The sequence below is a fragment of the Cannabis sativa genome, chromosome 8, assembly GCF_029168945.1.
Source record: "Cannabis sativa cultivar Pink pepper isolate KNU-18-1 chromosome 8, ASM2916894v1, whole genome shotgun sequence".
NCBI lineage: Eukaryota > Viridiplantae > Streptophyta > Magnoliopsida > Rosales > Cannabaceae > Cannabis > Cannabis sativa.
The window spans coordinates 39,096,368-39,113,574 of NC_083608.1; the positions used below are offsets into that span (position 1 = coordinate 39,096,368).

Here is a 17,207-nt window from a genome sequence, read left to right on the forward strand (position 1 = left end):
CAATTGAAAAAAAAAAAGTAGAATTGCATTACAGTTGGGAATTGCTTTTATGAACCACCCATTTATTTTCCTTTTTCTCCTGCCCCCTTGAGATGGAATCTGTACTAGGTTAGTTTGTGGGGACTACATAATTAATGCAGAATGTGGAATAATACTTGAGTCGGTCACTCGCACACGATGCTAACACGTTATGGTTATGTATCATAGGTGGGCTATGCATACAGTGGTAAACATATTTTATATTATGGTCATCTATCAATCAAGGCGAGCTTCACATAAGTTTCACCATAAAGTACCCCATAATAATGGTCATCTATCTAACCATAACACCTTTTCTTTCACCAACATCTTTTTGGTTCAATGAATTAATGCCATTTTATTGGAAGTTGCTAGCCCTTATGGCGGAATGGATGGTATAAAAGTTGTTGCATCTGCATACATTGTAGAGTTGAAATTAGATCAAACAGATCATTTTTCATGAGATACCTTACACTTATACCCATGAAAATTGTATAATTTTTCATGAGATAGCTTACATTTTTTTTTTTTTTATTCAAGCGTTTATATATTACAATCATGTTTTAACTGGGACTCGAACCCAGGACCTCCAAAACACGCACTCACCTATGGCCACTTAAGCTAGCCTCAAGTGGTTGAGATAGCTTATACTTATACCCATGAAAATTGTATAATTCACGTATTTTTGATAGTCATGGAAATAATATGTAGAAACCATAAGTTAATTTATAATTTGTTGAGGGTCAAGTTATAAATACTCAAAACTCATTCTAAGATGGGTCTATAAATAGGTAGTGGTCTCCAAGAAACACTAGGGTTTTTGTATTCTCTTCTTTCCCATCAGAGAAAATACTTTAGAAAATAGTATATTCTTGGAAGATCAAAACCTTTTCTGCAATCTCCAACAATGACTTCAGTTTAGTGCTTCCGCTCATCTTTTATCATCTTCTTCTTTTTTAATTTAGCAAAGATTTTATAAATTTATAATTTAGGGTTTTCTATATTAAAACACTTTTAGAAATATGTTTAGATCTGTGATTTATATATATTTTTTAAGTGTTTTATAAATCCTAACAAATATTACTTATTTTTTAAAAACATAAAAAATTATTAATTAATAAAAAATCATAAAATATAATTTTTTTAACGGTCACATTGTAAATTTTTTGGACGAAAAAGATAAAAGTTTCCAAGTGTTATAGTTCGGGAGGTATTTTTATTTTTACCAAGCAAAACAATTCAGGAAGCAAGAGTTTACAAGTGCAAAAATTGGAAAGTGAATTTTTTTTTATCTTTTTTTTTTTTTTTTTTTTTTTTTTCTATTATTATAAATATGAATAAGCACCCCATTCCACCTTTTTGTCTTTTTATACTTTTTGTTTTTTTTCTTGTTTCTTTTTTTTTTTTTTTGTGTTTGTCTTTTTCTTATTGACACACTACTAAGTTACAATATATGCTTACAGAAAGAATATATACCTATTACATATATACATAAAACAAATATAGAAAAAGAGAGATTGAAGTTGTGAAAATTGACTTCATTACTTCTTTTTACTATATTGTCATTTTTGTTCTAATTTTCTATAAACAAATATTTTGATAATAAATGAATAATATACACAACAGCCTTGGACACACTAGTATATAATAATTATGTGGAATAACAATTCACCTCCCTTTGAAACACCTACAAAAACATAATGAGTTGCTTGGGATTCAGCATTCATGTCCCACACTAGGGATCATTACATCTTCATCTTCCTAATAAGAAATTCAACCACAAAGCTCTGAAAAGTAGTTTCCAATCCACTCATTGTCCATGCAGATATAGATCATATCATCATATATAAAATTCATGGGCCAAGCTTGAAGAATCCATATTATAACTTCCTTTAACAGAGTTAGCAAAAAAAAAACTTCCTTTAACAGATGTCGAGGTACCATACCTTCTTGGTTAAAGAAGGGTCATGACATGAGCATGTTGCTCTATGAGTATGGGCCTCTTGTCCCAAAATCATAGCAACAAACTTAAATGCAAATTTTGAAAGGAAAAAAAGAAAAGAAAAAGAAAAGAAACATTGTCAATAAGGGTAGGGCTGGTAGGGGACCCTTCCACAAAAACCTTATCATGGGTCATTTTAGCATGGGTTGTTCCCTCACTCCACACCATTTCTTGTGATACTTGGACAATCACTACCTAACCCAACATTGCACCTAGCCAAACGAGTAGCATTTAAAAAAAAAGAGTGAATATATTTATATATATACCTGTTATATTAAATGTGTCTATGTAAGGAGAATTATTAGTTTAACGGTTTTTTTTTTCACGTTAAAATTAACGGTCAAACTAACACCTTCAAATCAATCAATTGATTATTTTTTTTTTTAAAAATTAATTTTAAATATTTAAATTTAATTTAAAAGTCTCAACAAAATTAAATAATTATTTTTTTTACTTTATAACACATTTATTAGTTATATTATTTAAAATATTTAAACTTATTTATTTATTTGATTGTCTAATAGAATTAGTTATATATAAGTTTTTATAAATAAATTTAAAACTAGACTAAATTTTATATATTTAAAAAATATAATTGAATTGTATTATTATTATTATTATTATTATTATTATTATTATTATTATTATTATTATTATTATTATTATTATTATTATTATTATTATTATTATTATTATTATTATTATTATTATTAATTAGGTAATAGCAACACTAATACAATTCTAAGCAAATAAATACTTACTATATAAATATATCTATGTTATATTAAATGTGACTATATAACCAAAATTGTTGTTATTTTTTACAATTCAAATTTAAACATATGTGTATAATGTCTTTTATCTTGTATTGTCTTATAATAAATATATTTCTATTATCAATATTTTACCCCATTCATATACATCTAAAAAAATATATTTTCTTTTATTGTTTTCTTTTTAAACAATAAAAAAAGTGTTTATGTTTCTTAACAAAAAATATTGTGATGTCGTTACCTATTGCAGTTATTAAGAAAATATTTTTTTTTATTATTTTTCTTTTAGAAAAAGTATATAATAGTTCTAGAAAAAATAAAAAATAGTTAAACTAAAATTATAATTAACAATAAATTTTAAAATTATTATATTTTCTTTTTATAAATAGTAATAAATTAAATATATAATTAAAATTAATTATATACCTAAAATTATACACACCTAAAATAAAAATTAAGAATATAATTAAGTAAATGTATTGTACATAATATTAAGTTAGTATATATATATATATATGGAATATAAAACAAAATAAAAGTGTTGTTAAGGTCATGAATGAATGCATGCATTTGAGCTATTAGATATGCATATTCCAAATGCATATTAGCCCTTAGATGTCCATGTTATGATTTATTGAAAATAATAATGCCTTCTAACAGTAAAAGCCACAAATATAAATGCCATAGAAATATAATTTATATATATTTGTACATATGCAAAAGTCATGGGTTAATTCCCTACCATCCAAGCTGTCTTTCAGAAAAATACCCCTCCTAGGAAACAAATGGTGTGCAATTATAGAATGGGTGTACATTACATGATGTATTCATATATCATACCAACTTGTTTTAATTTTATGGAGCCAAGATTCTATTATCTGTGTGGAATGACTACAATTCCATGGCAAGGCACAACTTTTGTTCTCCTATAATGTATATTATATTTGTAAGAGTAATATGATATCACATTCAAATTAACATGTACATATTAATTTGTACACTCTAATTATAAATTATAATGTGTATTTTGTAAGGATCCTATATCCAACAAATAAGAAAAGAAAATAATAATAGAAGAAGAGAAACTGTTTGTATTATTGAATTGAAAAGAGTATTATAACTTTATATACAGTGTTTAATAACGAAAAGAGAATAATAGAATTATAACCAACCAAACCATTTTAACTGATCTAACTAACTTGATGATTGAGCTGTTTTAGTTTTACTATCAGGCCCCCTCAAATTTAGGGTGGTTGAGCAAACCACTCCAAGTTTATCTTTAAGAAAAGGAAACTTAAAGTTAGAAATAGGTTTGGTAAGAGTATCTACTAACTAGTGTTCAACATGAACATGATGTATTACGATTTCCTTGTTGAGCACTTTGTCTCGAACAAAGTAGAAATTAATCTTTATATGCTTCGTTTGAGCATGCAAGACTGGATTTGCAGCAAGCATAACGGTACTAATGTTGTCACACCAAATGGTTGGAGTGGTGACTGGAACATTAGGCTCAGATAGAAATGATTGGATCCAATTAATCTTAGAGACAATAGAGGTAAGAATTCGAAATTATGCTTTTGTTGAGGATCAAGATATGGTTTGTTGCTTCTTAGACTGCCACCCTAGCACATTATCACCCCAGAAGATGCAAAAATCAGAAGTTGAATGCCTGTCATCTGGGTCAACAACCTAGTCTACATCACAATAGGCTTGAATATAGAAGTGAGTTATTGATTTGAGCTGTAGGCCATAGTCTATAGTGCCAGAAAGGTACCTCAATACTCTTTTTACTGTAACAAGGTGAGATTGTAGAGGGTTATGCATGAATTGACAAACTTTATTAACACTGAATGCAATGTCAGGTCTAGTGATGGTACATATTGAAAAGCTCCAACAATAGATCTATATTCAGAGACATTGATCATTGGGTAACTTCCATAGTTAGATAATCTTAGGCCATTGTTCATTGGTGAGCTTTGAGTTTTGACACCTTGTATTTCAGTCTTGCAAAGGAGGTCTTGAGTATATTTCTTCTAAGAGAGTGTCACACCATTTGATGTAGGTAGAACTTGAATTTCCAAAAAATAGTTGACATTGCCTAAGTCTTTGAGAGAAAACTTTGCACTTAATGTAGATATCAGTGAGGAAACTTGAGTGTTATTGCTACCTGTAATTAGGATGTCAAATACATAAATAAGAATATGTAGATGCAAGATTAAGGTGTTATTTAAACAAATAAAGATGAATCAGTCTTGGCAGAGGTGAAACCAAGACTAATGAGAGCAATAGAGAGCTTCTCAAACCAGGTTCTTGGAGCTTGTCTTACACCATACAATGCCTTGTTAACTTTGCACACTTTTTTAAGAGCAAAAGCATCAGCAAAGCCAGGTGGTCGTGTCATATAAATCTCCTCATGTAAATTCCCATTGAGAAATGTATTGTTGACATCTAGCTGCCTCACAAGCCACCCTTTTGTAACAGCCAGAGAGAGTACAATTCGAATGGTAATATGCTTAATCATAGGACTAAAGGTCTCATTGAAATCAAATCCTTCTTGTTGATGAAAACTTTTGGCCACAAGTCTTGCTTTGAATCGAATAACACTACAATTTTCATTTTCCTTAATCCTATAAACCCACTTACATCCAATTAAAGTTCTGTTTGGAGGCAGTAACACCAAATCCTATGTTTTATTTCTCTTCAAAGATGTGTTTTCTGTGTCCATAGCAGCAAGCCACTTTGGATCTTGTAGAGAAGATTTGAGAGATTTCAGAGTTAGAGAGGCCATGAGTACTTTAGGCTTTCTAATACCTGGCTTTGCTCTAGTTTTCATGGGATGAGTGTTGAGTTGAGGATGAATAGATGTTGTGTTATTTAGTGAAACAACAACAGACTTAGAAGTGACTTCTGTTGTAGCATTAAGAATAGCAGAAGGAGCAGTAGTAGTAATATTTGGAGCTGTATTGAGGTGCGAAGGCAGTTCTACAGGTGGTCGATCAAAATCTTATCATTTGAAATTAGAGAGACACCTGCATTGTAATTGTTAGTAGCCAAACCATGAAGTGGATTTGCATTAGTAATAATGAGTTGGCTAGTGTCAGATTGAGATGACACACTAAGTATGACTTGATGAGTTGGAATTAAGTCAGGAGCTTCTATAGTAGCTGGATAATGGGTATTTGAATGTGTTATAATAGGTGGAGAAGCTCTAGTGTTGGGAAAAGACACTGAATTATCATTAGAGAAGGATATAGTTGAAGAAAAAGGGAAAACACTTTCACAAAAGAGAACATCTCTAGAGATGTATAACTTGCCATCTTTGGATAATCACTTATAACCTTTGTGTGAGAGACTATAGCCTATAAATGTGCATGGTTGGGATAGTATTGTAATTTATTTTTATTGTAAGGTCTTGTTACGAAAATTATGATCACTACGCAAGTATACGCAATCAAGTAGTAAACTCACACAGGTGAGGTCGAACCACATGGAATTGGACTAATTACTACTAAATTATACTTATGATTCTATCTGGTAAAATAATACTTTTTATGAATTAAATAAGACAATTCAGAAAATTAAAAATAACAAAGGAAGATTAATCAAGATAAGAAAATAGGGAGACGAATCCTGTTGTTAAGTTACCAATGTTAATGTCTAATTGCTATCCTTCTCTTGAAGTGAATGACAGATTATAAATTAACCTAACTCTTTGCAGATCTTTTAGGTTCTAAATCACATGCTCTTTAATTAATCTCTTAATTAAACTAACATGAAATCAGCATTAAGCAATAATCTATTGGTCACAAAGGCTATGTAAATACTCTCGTTTCACATCAAAACCTAGACTATCCAATTTTAGCATTCTCAATTCTCACTTTTCAGATTTCGAATTGAGATCATAAAACATGTAAAAGGTGATCAATCTTGCACATGGAAATTAAACACAAATATGAATAGTGTTCACAATCAAGATGGAGGAATGGCAATTATTCATTAACTAGGAAAAACTTAAACAACATTCATCATTCTCCCTAAATAGGATTTTAGTTCAAAACATCCATAATCAAATCCATAATTAACATTGAAATAAAAAAAAACATAGAAAAATTAAAGAGAAGAGAAAGAACTAGTTGAAGCAATTGATCCGGGTCGCCACAAGTCGCTCTGCTAGCCTCCTCTGTTTCTAGGGCTCCAATTCTGAATGAATCCTAATTTTCACGAACTCCCTCTATTTAAACCAATTCTCATCTTTAAAATTCGTGAAATTACGAAACTGCCCAAAAATCCCGTCATTGGGGTCCCCGTCGCGACTGGCAAAGCCCCCGTCGCGACGGGAGTTAAACTTCGACTTCTTGAAAACTTTCTGCCAGTTCCCGTCGCGACTGGAAAATTCCCCGTCACGACTGGAACAGGCAGCGACACCAATCTTGGTTTTTCTTCTCGATTCTTTTACCATTTTTCCTCAATTCTTGTACATACTTTCTTTAAATGCCCGAGGACCTGAAACCAAAGAATCAAGCGTAATATAGCCCTAAAACTAGAAACAAAGAGTGAAAACTAACCGAAAATATGACCCGAAACTTAGATTAATTTTAGCCTAACAAATTCCCCCAAACTAGATTCTTACTCGCCCCCGAGTAAGCAAAAAAAAAATAACTACGCTATCAGATAATCACTACGCTGCTGACTCATGCTCTGTTTTCTTCCTTGCATAAACTAGAATTTCGTTCCTACTAACTCTAACAATTAACTCAGATGCTCAATTTACAACACTATGTACAACTGCAAAAATTTATTCAAATGTGAAACATTGTTATAAAAGTTTTACTCTTTCCAACAATTCCACAGCCCGATATCTCATAAGCTTGCATGCTTACCTTTCTCCACTAATGTTGACAGTATTCTTTGAAATCATTAGGTCTTTTCAAGGCTTTAGGTAATATGGCTCAGATATTCAGGGATAGGCAAAAGTCAACTTTGGCTCAAGATATCATAAGCACACAAACAGAACCCACAAGCTTCTTACCTTCATTTTTCTAAGATCCCATAATATTCCCGAATTAAGACATCTCTATTATTTTTTTTCCAACATCACTGAAATTTTTTCTCTCTTTTTTTTTTCTTCACACATATTTTTACTTTTTATTGTGTTTTTATTTTTCATCATATTTCATTTTTCTTTCAGTGACATTGAATTACACGAAATTTTTTTCTTCTCAATCTTACAAGTTTTTCTCTCTCTCAACTATTTCCTCACACTAAATGTTTCTCCTCCGCCAAACTAATTATGTAGCTTATGATATCATGGATAACATGGTGAAGAAAAATTAATAGTGTGGTTGCAATTTTTCAAATCGATGGGTGAAAAACATAACATGTTTAGGCTCAAAAGGTTAACTAGGGATACACCTTATTACGGTAGGCTTGAAAGGCTCAAACTATCCAACAAATGCCTAAATCCTATTCCAATTGAACACTATCAAGAATTTCGTCTCAAAAGAATAAACATGCAAGTTCTAAGCTATCCTGTCAATCTTACCACAAACCATAGTAAAACAATTATAACAATTTTCACAGATTGAATATTTGCAGATAAACACAGGTTTCTAAGCATCCAAATTAATCCAAAGAGTTAACAGAATCAAGCACACAATTATTCTACAATTTCAGAACACATCACACTAATCAGCAGTATACAACTATCGTCAAGCTTATTGCGACGGGACCCCCCTTCAGCACAATAAAAACCCAATTTCTCCCAAGCCCACCATTTAACCTAAAATTCAACCCCAACTCGATTTCCTCTCTTTTCTCAGCCACCACACTTCCATTCCACCATTAAACCTTAAATCTCTTCTCATTCTCTTCAAATCTTCCATCCAAATCACCAAACACCCAATTTTCTTTCATCAATCTTCATTTTTCTCCAAAAATCACACCACAAATTTCCCTTTTTCACCCAAATCCGAATTTGCTACTATTCATCATCTTCAACCTTGAGTTCTCCATGGATGTGCAACAATGGTGGTGGATGGACGGCATTCTCGCTTAGTAAGTCTCCTTCTTGTCAAAACTTTGATTAGTTAAGCGAGTTTCCTGAAAGTTTGAATAATTTTCTAAAGCATTTGGGAATTTGTGGATTTATTTTGGAGAAATTGTTGAATATTTGTGAAATATTATTGTTGTTGGATTATTGTGGTATTATTGTGATTTTCGGGAAGTGAAGAAATTAAGGGGAGGTGCTGCCGAATTTTTTCCAAAATTTTTTGTGTGGTAATTTTGAAGTGTGTCATGGGTTCCAAGCGTACTAGAACAGGGCAATCGGGTGCTTCATCGTCAAAACCGCCAACACCGGCGTCAAAGTCCAATTATGAAAAAGATAGATTTGTGAGTTTGAAAGCACAAGAAAGATACTTTGAATTGCAAAAGAGAGCTTTCATTATGGATCGAGGTATCGAATATGATGGCAATCCCACCCCGAATAGCCCATTATTCGAGACCATGAGGCAACAAATTCAGACCCGCCAATGGGAGCAGTTAGTGCGAATTCCAGAAAGAATCAATCAAACTCTGGCTCTTGAATTTTTAGTCAATTGGCCTGAGGCAGAAAACGATAGGGTACGAGTCCGCAAAACAAATGTGCTTGCAACTTATGGTTCCATCCATAGACTGTTTAACTTAGAAATGGTGAATAGACAACACTACAAATCGTTTATGGAGACAACGTTTGATCTTGTGGACTTGGCAGAAACAGTTGGTTTTCCGGGGTTGAGATTGCAAGAGGTGGATGATGAGCCCCAAATGCTTTATCGCTGTGAATTGAATCAAGTTGCTCGCGCTTGGATCTCATCATCCACCTCATGCAATCTTAACCCCGGAAAACCAACTGTTTCTGCCAAGTTCACAGGATCAAACGTTGTCTCCATAAACGTTTTGTAGTGTTGTCTATTCACCATTTCCAAGTTAAACAGTCTATGGATGGAACCATAAGTTGCAAGCACATTTGTTTTGCGGACCCGTACCCTATCGTTTTCTGCCTCAGGCCAATTGGCTAAAAATTCAAGAGCCAGAGTTTGATTGATTCTTTCTGGAATTCGCACTAACTGCTCCCATTGGGGGGTCTGAATTTGTTGCCTCATGGTCTCGAATAATGGGCTATTCGGGGTGGGATTGCCGTCATATTCGATACCTCGATCCATAATGAAAGCTCTCTTTTGCAATTCAAAGTATCTTTCTTGTGCTTTCAAACTCACAAATCTATCTTTTTCATAATTGGACTTTGACGCCGGTGTTGGCGGTTTTGACGATGAAGCACCAGATTGCCCTGTTCTAGTACGCTTGGAACCCATGACACACTTCAAAATTACCACACAAAAAATTTTGGAAAAAATTCGGCAGCACCTCCCCTTAATTTCTTCACTTCCCGAAAATCACAATAATACCACAATAATCCAACAACAATAATATTTCACAAATATTCAACAATTTCTCCAAAATAAATCCACAAATTCCCAAATGCTCTAGAAAATTATTAAAACTTTCGGAAAACTCGCTTAACTAATCAAAGTTTTGACAAGAAGGAGACTTACTAAGCGAGAATGCCGTTCATCCACCACCATTGTTGCACATCCATGGAGAACTCAAGGTTGAAGATGATGAATAGTAGCAAATTTGGATTTGGGTGAAAAAGGGAAATTTGTGGTGTGATTTTTGAAGAAAAATGAAGATTGATGAAAGAAAATTGGGTGTTTGGTGATTTGGATGGAAGATTTGAAGAGAATGAGAAGAGATTTGAGGTTTAATGGTGGAATGGAGGTGTGGTGGCTGAGAAAAGAGAGGAAATCGGGTTGGGGTTGAATTTTAGGTTAAATGGTGGGCTTGGGTGAAATTGGGTTTTTATTGTGCTGAAGGGGGGGTCCCGTCGCGACGGGCTAGGTGCCCTGTCGCGACGGGATATGGCAGAGATTTCCAATTTTTTTCGTGTGCTTCCCAGTCACGACGGGCAATGCCCCAGTCGCGACTATTGTAGCATGCTTTTTTTTTCTTTTCGTAAGAAGCCCAGTCGCGACGGGCATTACTCCCGTTGCGACTACTGTAGCAGGGGCCCCTTTTTGTTCCATTTTTCTATTTTTTTTTCACGATTTTCACGGTTTTAATTTACAACTAAACAAACGCAAATCTAACCTAAATGCAATGAAACAAATTAAAGTGATACAAAGCACTTGTAATTGTCTTCTAAAAATTCAAAAGAAAAATAAAGTAAAATTAAAATTAACTAAAAGATTGGGTTGCCTCCCAATAGCGCTGTCTTTATCGTCGCTCAGCTAGACGTTGACCGAGATCTTCATAGTGGCGCCAGAATCATGGCAGACTTGGCTTGGTCAAATTGACCTCCCAAGTAGAGCTTTAACCGCTGCCCGTTAACTTTGAAAGTGTTAGGGCCTCACCTTTCAGTTCCACCGCTCCATAAGAAAACACTTTGACCACTGTAAATGGCCCTGACCATCTTGACTTAAGCTTACCAGGAAATAACTTCAGCCTTGAATTGAAAAGTAAAACTTGTTGCCCGGGTTGAAACTCCTTCCTAACTAAGTTTCGGTCATGCCACCTTTTAGTTCTCTCCTTATAGATCTTAGTGTTCTCATAAGCCTCATTCCAAAATTCCTCCAACTCATCCAACTGCAGTAATCTTTTCTGACCAGCATTAAATCCATGTTCAGAGTCTTCATTGCCCAGTACGCCTTGTGTTCTAACTCCACCGGTACAAGCCTTTCCAAATACCAACCAATATGGTGACATCCCGATTGGCATCTTGAACGCTGTTCTATAGGCCCACAGTGCGTCATCTAACTTTCTTGACCAATCTTTCCTTGATCTCTGCACCGTTTTCTCCAGAATCATCTTTATTTCCCGGTTAGAAATCTTAACTTGGCCATTACTTTGCGGATGATAAGGTAAAGCAGTTCTATGACGAACACCATATCTCGAAAGGAGTGCTTCGAAATGTTTGTTGCAGAAGTGACTCCCTTCATCGCTTATGATTGCTCGGGGAGTACCAAACCGCGTGAATATGTTCTTTTGAAGGAACCGAAGAACTGTTTTACCATCATTAGCTGGTGTTGCTGCAGCTTCCACCCATTTTGACACATAATCCACAGCTAATAGGATGTATACATTGCTAAAAGATGAAGGAAAAGGACCCATGAAGTCTATCCCCCATACATCAAACAATTCTACTTCCAAGATTCCTGTCAAAGGCATTTCGTTTCTCCTTGAGATGTTTCCTGTACGCTGACAACGATCACATGCCTTCACAAAAGTACTAGCGTCTTTGAAAAGTGTTGGCCAAAAGAATCCGCTCTGCAACACCTTGGCAGTTGTTCTAGTTCCACTGAAATGTCCCCCACACGGTAGAGCATGACAGTGATTGAGAATAGAGTACATCTCCTCTTCAGGCACACATCTTCTTATTATCTGATCTGCACAGTGCTTGTAAAGGATTAGCTCTTCCCAGTAGTAATGTTTCACCTCAAAAAAGAACTTCTTCAATTGTTGACGAGAGAGCTCAGGAGGAGTTATGTTAGCAGCCAAGAAGTTAACATAATCAGCATACCACGGTACCATTAGACTTTCCTTCACACTAAAGAGTTGTTCATCAAGAAATTGCTCATTTATCTACACCTCTTTCGTGTTCTGACTTTCTTCCAGCTCTAGTCTTGACAAGTGATCTGCTACCAGATTTTCAGTGCCCTTCTTATCTTTTATCTCTAAGTCAAACTCTTGAAGTAGAAGTACCCACTGAATCAGTCTCGGCTTTGCATCCTTCTTGGTCATAAGGTATTTGATCGCTGAATGATCTGTGTAGACAATAACCTTATTCCCAATCAGGTAGGGTCGGAACTTATCACAAGCAAACATAATTGCCAGCATCTCTTTCTACGTTGTGGCATAATTCAGTTGAGCATCATTCAGGGTTCTACTAGCATAGTAGATTGTGTGAAACACCCTGTCAACCCTTTGACCCAAGACCGCTCCAATTGCATAGTCACTCGCATCACACATCAATTCGAAAGGTAACTCCCAATTCGGTGAAGTAACTATTGGTGCTGAAATCAGTTTCTCTTTAAGAACTTGGAACGCCTTTAAACAGTCATCTCCAAACTCGAAGGGTACACCATTAACAAGTAGGCTGGACAATGGCTTAGAGATCTTTGAGAAGTCTTTAATGAATCATCGATAGAAACCAGCATGTCCTAGAAAACTCCTCACTCATTTTACAGAAACTAGAGGTGGCAAATTCTCTATTGTTGAAACTTTAGCCTTATCCACCTCAATTCCTGCTTTTGAAATTTTATGCCCAAGAACAATTCCTTCTGTTACCATAAAGTGGCACTTCTCCCAGTTTAGCACCAAGTTAGACTTCTCGCACCTAGTTAGCACCTTTTCCAAATTTTCTAAACAATGATCGAAGGAGGAACCAAAGACCGAGAAATCATCCATAAAGATTTCAATACAAGATTCAATCAAGTCTGAAAAGATAGCCATCAAACACCTTTGAAAAGTAGCAGGGGCGTTACACAAACCGAATGGCATACTTCTGAAAGCAAATGTACCGTAGGGACATGTGAAAGTAGTCTTTTCCTGATCTTCAGGTGCTATAGCTATTTGGTGGTATCCAGAGTAGCCATCAAGGAAGCAGTAATATTCTTGCCCCGCCAATCTGTCTAGCATTTGATCAATGAAGGGCAAATGGAAGTGATCTTTTCGTGTTGCTTTGTTGAGTTTCCTGTAATCGATGCAAATCCTCCAACCAGTGACTGTTCTTGTGGGAATCAACTCATTCTTTTCATTCTTGATCACAGTCATTCCACCTTTCTTTGGAACCACTTGCACCGGGCTGACCCACTTACTATCTGAAATGGGATAAGCAACTCCAGCATCCAACCACTTGACTACTCCTTTTTTGACAACTTCTTTCATGGGTGGATTGAGTCTTCGTTGAGCGTCGATTGTCGGTTTGGCATTGTCTTCCATTAGAATTCGGTGCATCACTGTTGAAGGACTGATTCCTTTGACATCACCTAGTGTCCAAGCGATGGCCTTATTGTGAGCTCGGAGTACCCTCAGAAGTCTATCAGTTTCCACATCAGAAAGAGAAGCTGAAACAATAACTGGCAGCTTTTTATCTTGACCCAAAAACTCATACCTCAAGTGACTAGGAAGCACCTTCAATTCAAGTTCTAGAGGCTTTTCTGTAGATGGCATCAACTCTTTTGGAACCGCTCCCAATTCCTCATAATACCTTCTGTTCAAGGGCCCATAGGAATCAAGCCACTTCACATAACCCATGACCTCTTGTCCCTCTTACTCCGTCAATTCATCTTTAGTTAAACTCAGTTCGAGAGGATCATCAAGCAGCTTTTTCTCACCCACAAATTCGTCAATCAAATCAATGAAGAAACAGTTATCACTTGCCTTTGGGTATGTCATAGCCTTTAGTACATTAAAGACCACTTCTTCTCCTTAGACTCTCAGCTTTAATTCACCCTTTTGAACATCGATCAAGGCTTGGCCAGTTGCCAAGAATGGTCTCCCAAGAATGATTGGGACATTGCTATCTTCTTCCATATCCAGAACAATGAAATCAGCTGGAAAGATGAACTTGTCAACTTTAACTAACACATCATCAATGACTCCTCTAGGATGAGCTAGTGATCGATTCGCCAATTGGAGAGTTACCGTGGTTGGCTTTGCTTCACCCAGCTGCAATCTTTTAAACATTGATAGAGGCATCAAGTTAATGCTGGCTCCCAAGTCACATAGTGCATTTATTCCTTCAATTCTCCCGATAGTACAAGGAATAGTGAAACTCCCTAGATCTCTGAGTTTGGGAGGGAGTTTCTTCTGTAGAATGGCGCTGCACTCTTCAGTTAGAGCCACTGTCTCATAATCCTCCATCTTTCTCTTCTTTGGGGTTTACTTCAGTTGTGCTAGGCAAATTCCCTTGAGGACGAGTTGCTACTTGAGTCGCTAGTTGGCCCATCTGAGTCTGCAGGTCTTTGATTGAAGATTTAGTTTCAGTCATGAATTGAAGCAGTAAATCTGTTTGCAAACTAGAATTTCCACCAGAGGCTTGTTGCTGATTAAATTGTTGGTTCTGATTCTGGTTCTGATTTTGTTGCTGATAGAACCCACTGTTTCTTCGGTTATTACCCTGGTTGAACCCATAATTGTTGTTGTTATTCTGCGAAAAATTTCCAATGGCTTTAGCTTCATCCATTGGCAAATCATCCACATCTGCTTGACACTCTGAAAAGTGATGATTTCCTCCACATATCTCACAAACAACTTGGGCTTGTTTAGCTTGCCCTGCAATTAGCTTTGTCAATGCCTCAACCTGAGCTGTCAACTTAGTGATGGCATCAACCTCTAACACACCAGCTACCTTCTTAGATTGACTCCTTTCAGTTGGCCACTTCTGATTGTTTAGAGCCATCTCCTCCAATAGATCATAAGCCTCATTAGCACTCTTTCTCATAAAGGCTCCGCCAGCTGCTGCATCTATTAGAGTTCTAGTGTTACCAACCAACCCATTATAGAAGTTGTGGACCAGCATCCACTTCTCTATACCATGATGAGGGCACTTTCTGATCAGATCTTTAAACCTCTCCCAAGCCTCATGGAGAGATTCATTATCTTGTTGGCAAAAGTTGTTGATTTCTCCTCTTAGCTTTGCAGACTTTGCTGGAGGAAAGAACTTTGACAAGAATTTGTTGCCAGATCATTCCAGGTGGCAATAGAGTTGGGTGGCAAGGAGTTTAACCAACTCTTGGCTCGTTCTCTGAGCGAGAATGGGAACAGTCTCAGTCGAATGGCATCATCACTAACTCCATTAACTTTAAAAGTTTTACAAAGTTCCATGAAGTTAGAGAGATGCAGATTAGGATCTTCAGAAGGGAGGCCACCAAACTGAACTGAAGACTCCATCATTTGAAGTATGGCAGGTTTAATCTCAAAGTTGTTCGCATCCACTGCCGGTGGCCTGATACATGACTGCACTCCCGTCAGAGTAGGGAGAATGTAATCTCTCAAGCTACGGCCATTAGCTTGATCTTCGACGGCGCCACCATTATTACCGTTATTACCTCCATTGTTTGCAGCATTAGCATTCACATTAGCAGCCATGATTTCTAAAGTTTCAGCAGTTGCTGAAACTCCTTCTTGCCTCTTATTCTTTCAGTTTCTCCTACAAGTTTTCTCGATTTCAGGATCAACTAGTAATATGACAGCTTGTCCTTGACGGCGCATACACTAGGGTTCCTGAAATAGATAATGAAAATATTGCAAGAAAAAGATTAGTAATTAGCAAGAAAAATAAACCAAAGTAGAAGTTAGTATAATTTTGGGTAATATTAATCTTTATACAACTCCCCGACAACGGCGCGAAAAACTTGTTACGAAAATTATGATCACTATGCAAGTATACGCAATCAAGTAGTAAACTCACACAGGTGAGGTCGAACCACAGGGAATTGGACTAATTACTACTAAATTATACTTATGATTCTATCTGGTAAAATAATACTTTTTATGAATTAAATAAGACAATTCAGAAAATTAAAAATAACAAAGGAAGATTAATCAAGATAAGAAAATAGGGAGACGAATCATGTTGTTAAGTTACCAATGTTAATGTCTAATTGCTATCCTTCTCTTGAAGTGAATGACAGATTATAAATTAACCTAACTCTTTTCAGATCTTTTAGGTTCTAAATCACATGCTCTTTAATTAATCTCTTAATTAAACTAACATGAAATCAGCATTAAGCAATAATCTATTGGTCACAAAGGATATGTAAATACTCTCGTTTCACATCAAAACCTAGACTATCCAATTTTAGCATTCTCAATTCTCACTTTTCAGATTTCGAATTGAGATCATAAAACGTGTAAAAGGTGATCAATCTTGCACATGGAAATTAAACACAAATATGAATAGTGTTCACAATCAAGATGGAGGAATGGCAATTATTCATTAACTAGGAAAAACTTAAACAACATTCATCATTCTCCCTAAATAGGAGTTTAGTTCAAAACATCCATAATCAAATCCATAATTAACATTGAAATAGAAAAGAACATAGAAAAATTAAAGAGAAGAGAAAGAACTAGTTGAAGCAATTGATCCGGGTCGCCACAAGTCGCTCTTCTAGCCTCCTCCTTTGTTTCTAGGGCTCCAATTCTGAATGAATCCTAATTTTCACGAACTCCCTCTATTTAAACCAATTCTCATCTTTAAAATTCGTGAAATTACGAAACTGCCCAAAAATCTCGTCATTGGGGTCCCCGTCGCGACTGGCAAAGCCCCCGTCGCGACGGGAGTTAAACTTCGACTTCTTGAAAACTTTCTG

The 17,207-nt window shown here is 35.5% G+C and overlaps 1 protein-coding gene and 1 non-coding gene across 2 annotated transcripts; one reads left to right on the forward strand and one right to left on the reverse strand.

Annotated features, from left to right (window-relative positions):
* Positions 1 to 11,202: 11,202 nt before the first annotated feature.
* On the reverse strand, positions 11,203 to 11,595 carry LOC115700234 (uncharacterized). The gene has a single exon (XM_030627802.2). The coding sequence runs from the start codon at positions 11,593 to 11,595 to the stop codon at positions 11,203 to 11,205; it is 393 nt and encodes a 130-aa protein (XP_030483662.2).
* Positions 11,596 to 15,422: 3,827 nt separating this feature from the next.
* LOC115701589 (small nucleolar RNA R71) lies at positions 15,423 to 15,529 on the forward strand. The gene has a single exon (XR_004008584.1). It is a non-coding gene; the product is annotated as a small nucleolar RNA R71 (small nucleolar RNA).
* The last annotated feature ends 1,678 nt before the right edge of the window (positions 15,530 to 17,207 follow it).

Bases quoted from the DNA above. Each gene is read 5' to 3' on its own strand.
- LOC115700234 (XM_030627802.2), bottom strand. From the start codon at position 11,595: ATGTCACCATATTGGTTGGTATTTGGAAAGGCTTGTACCGGTGGAGTT.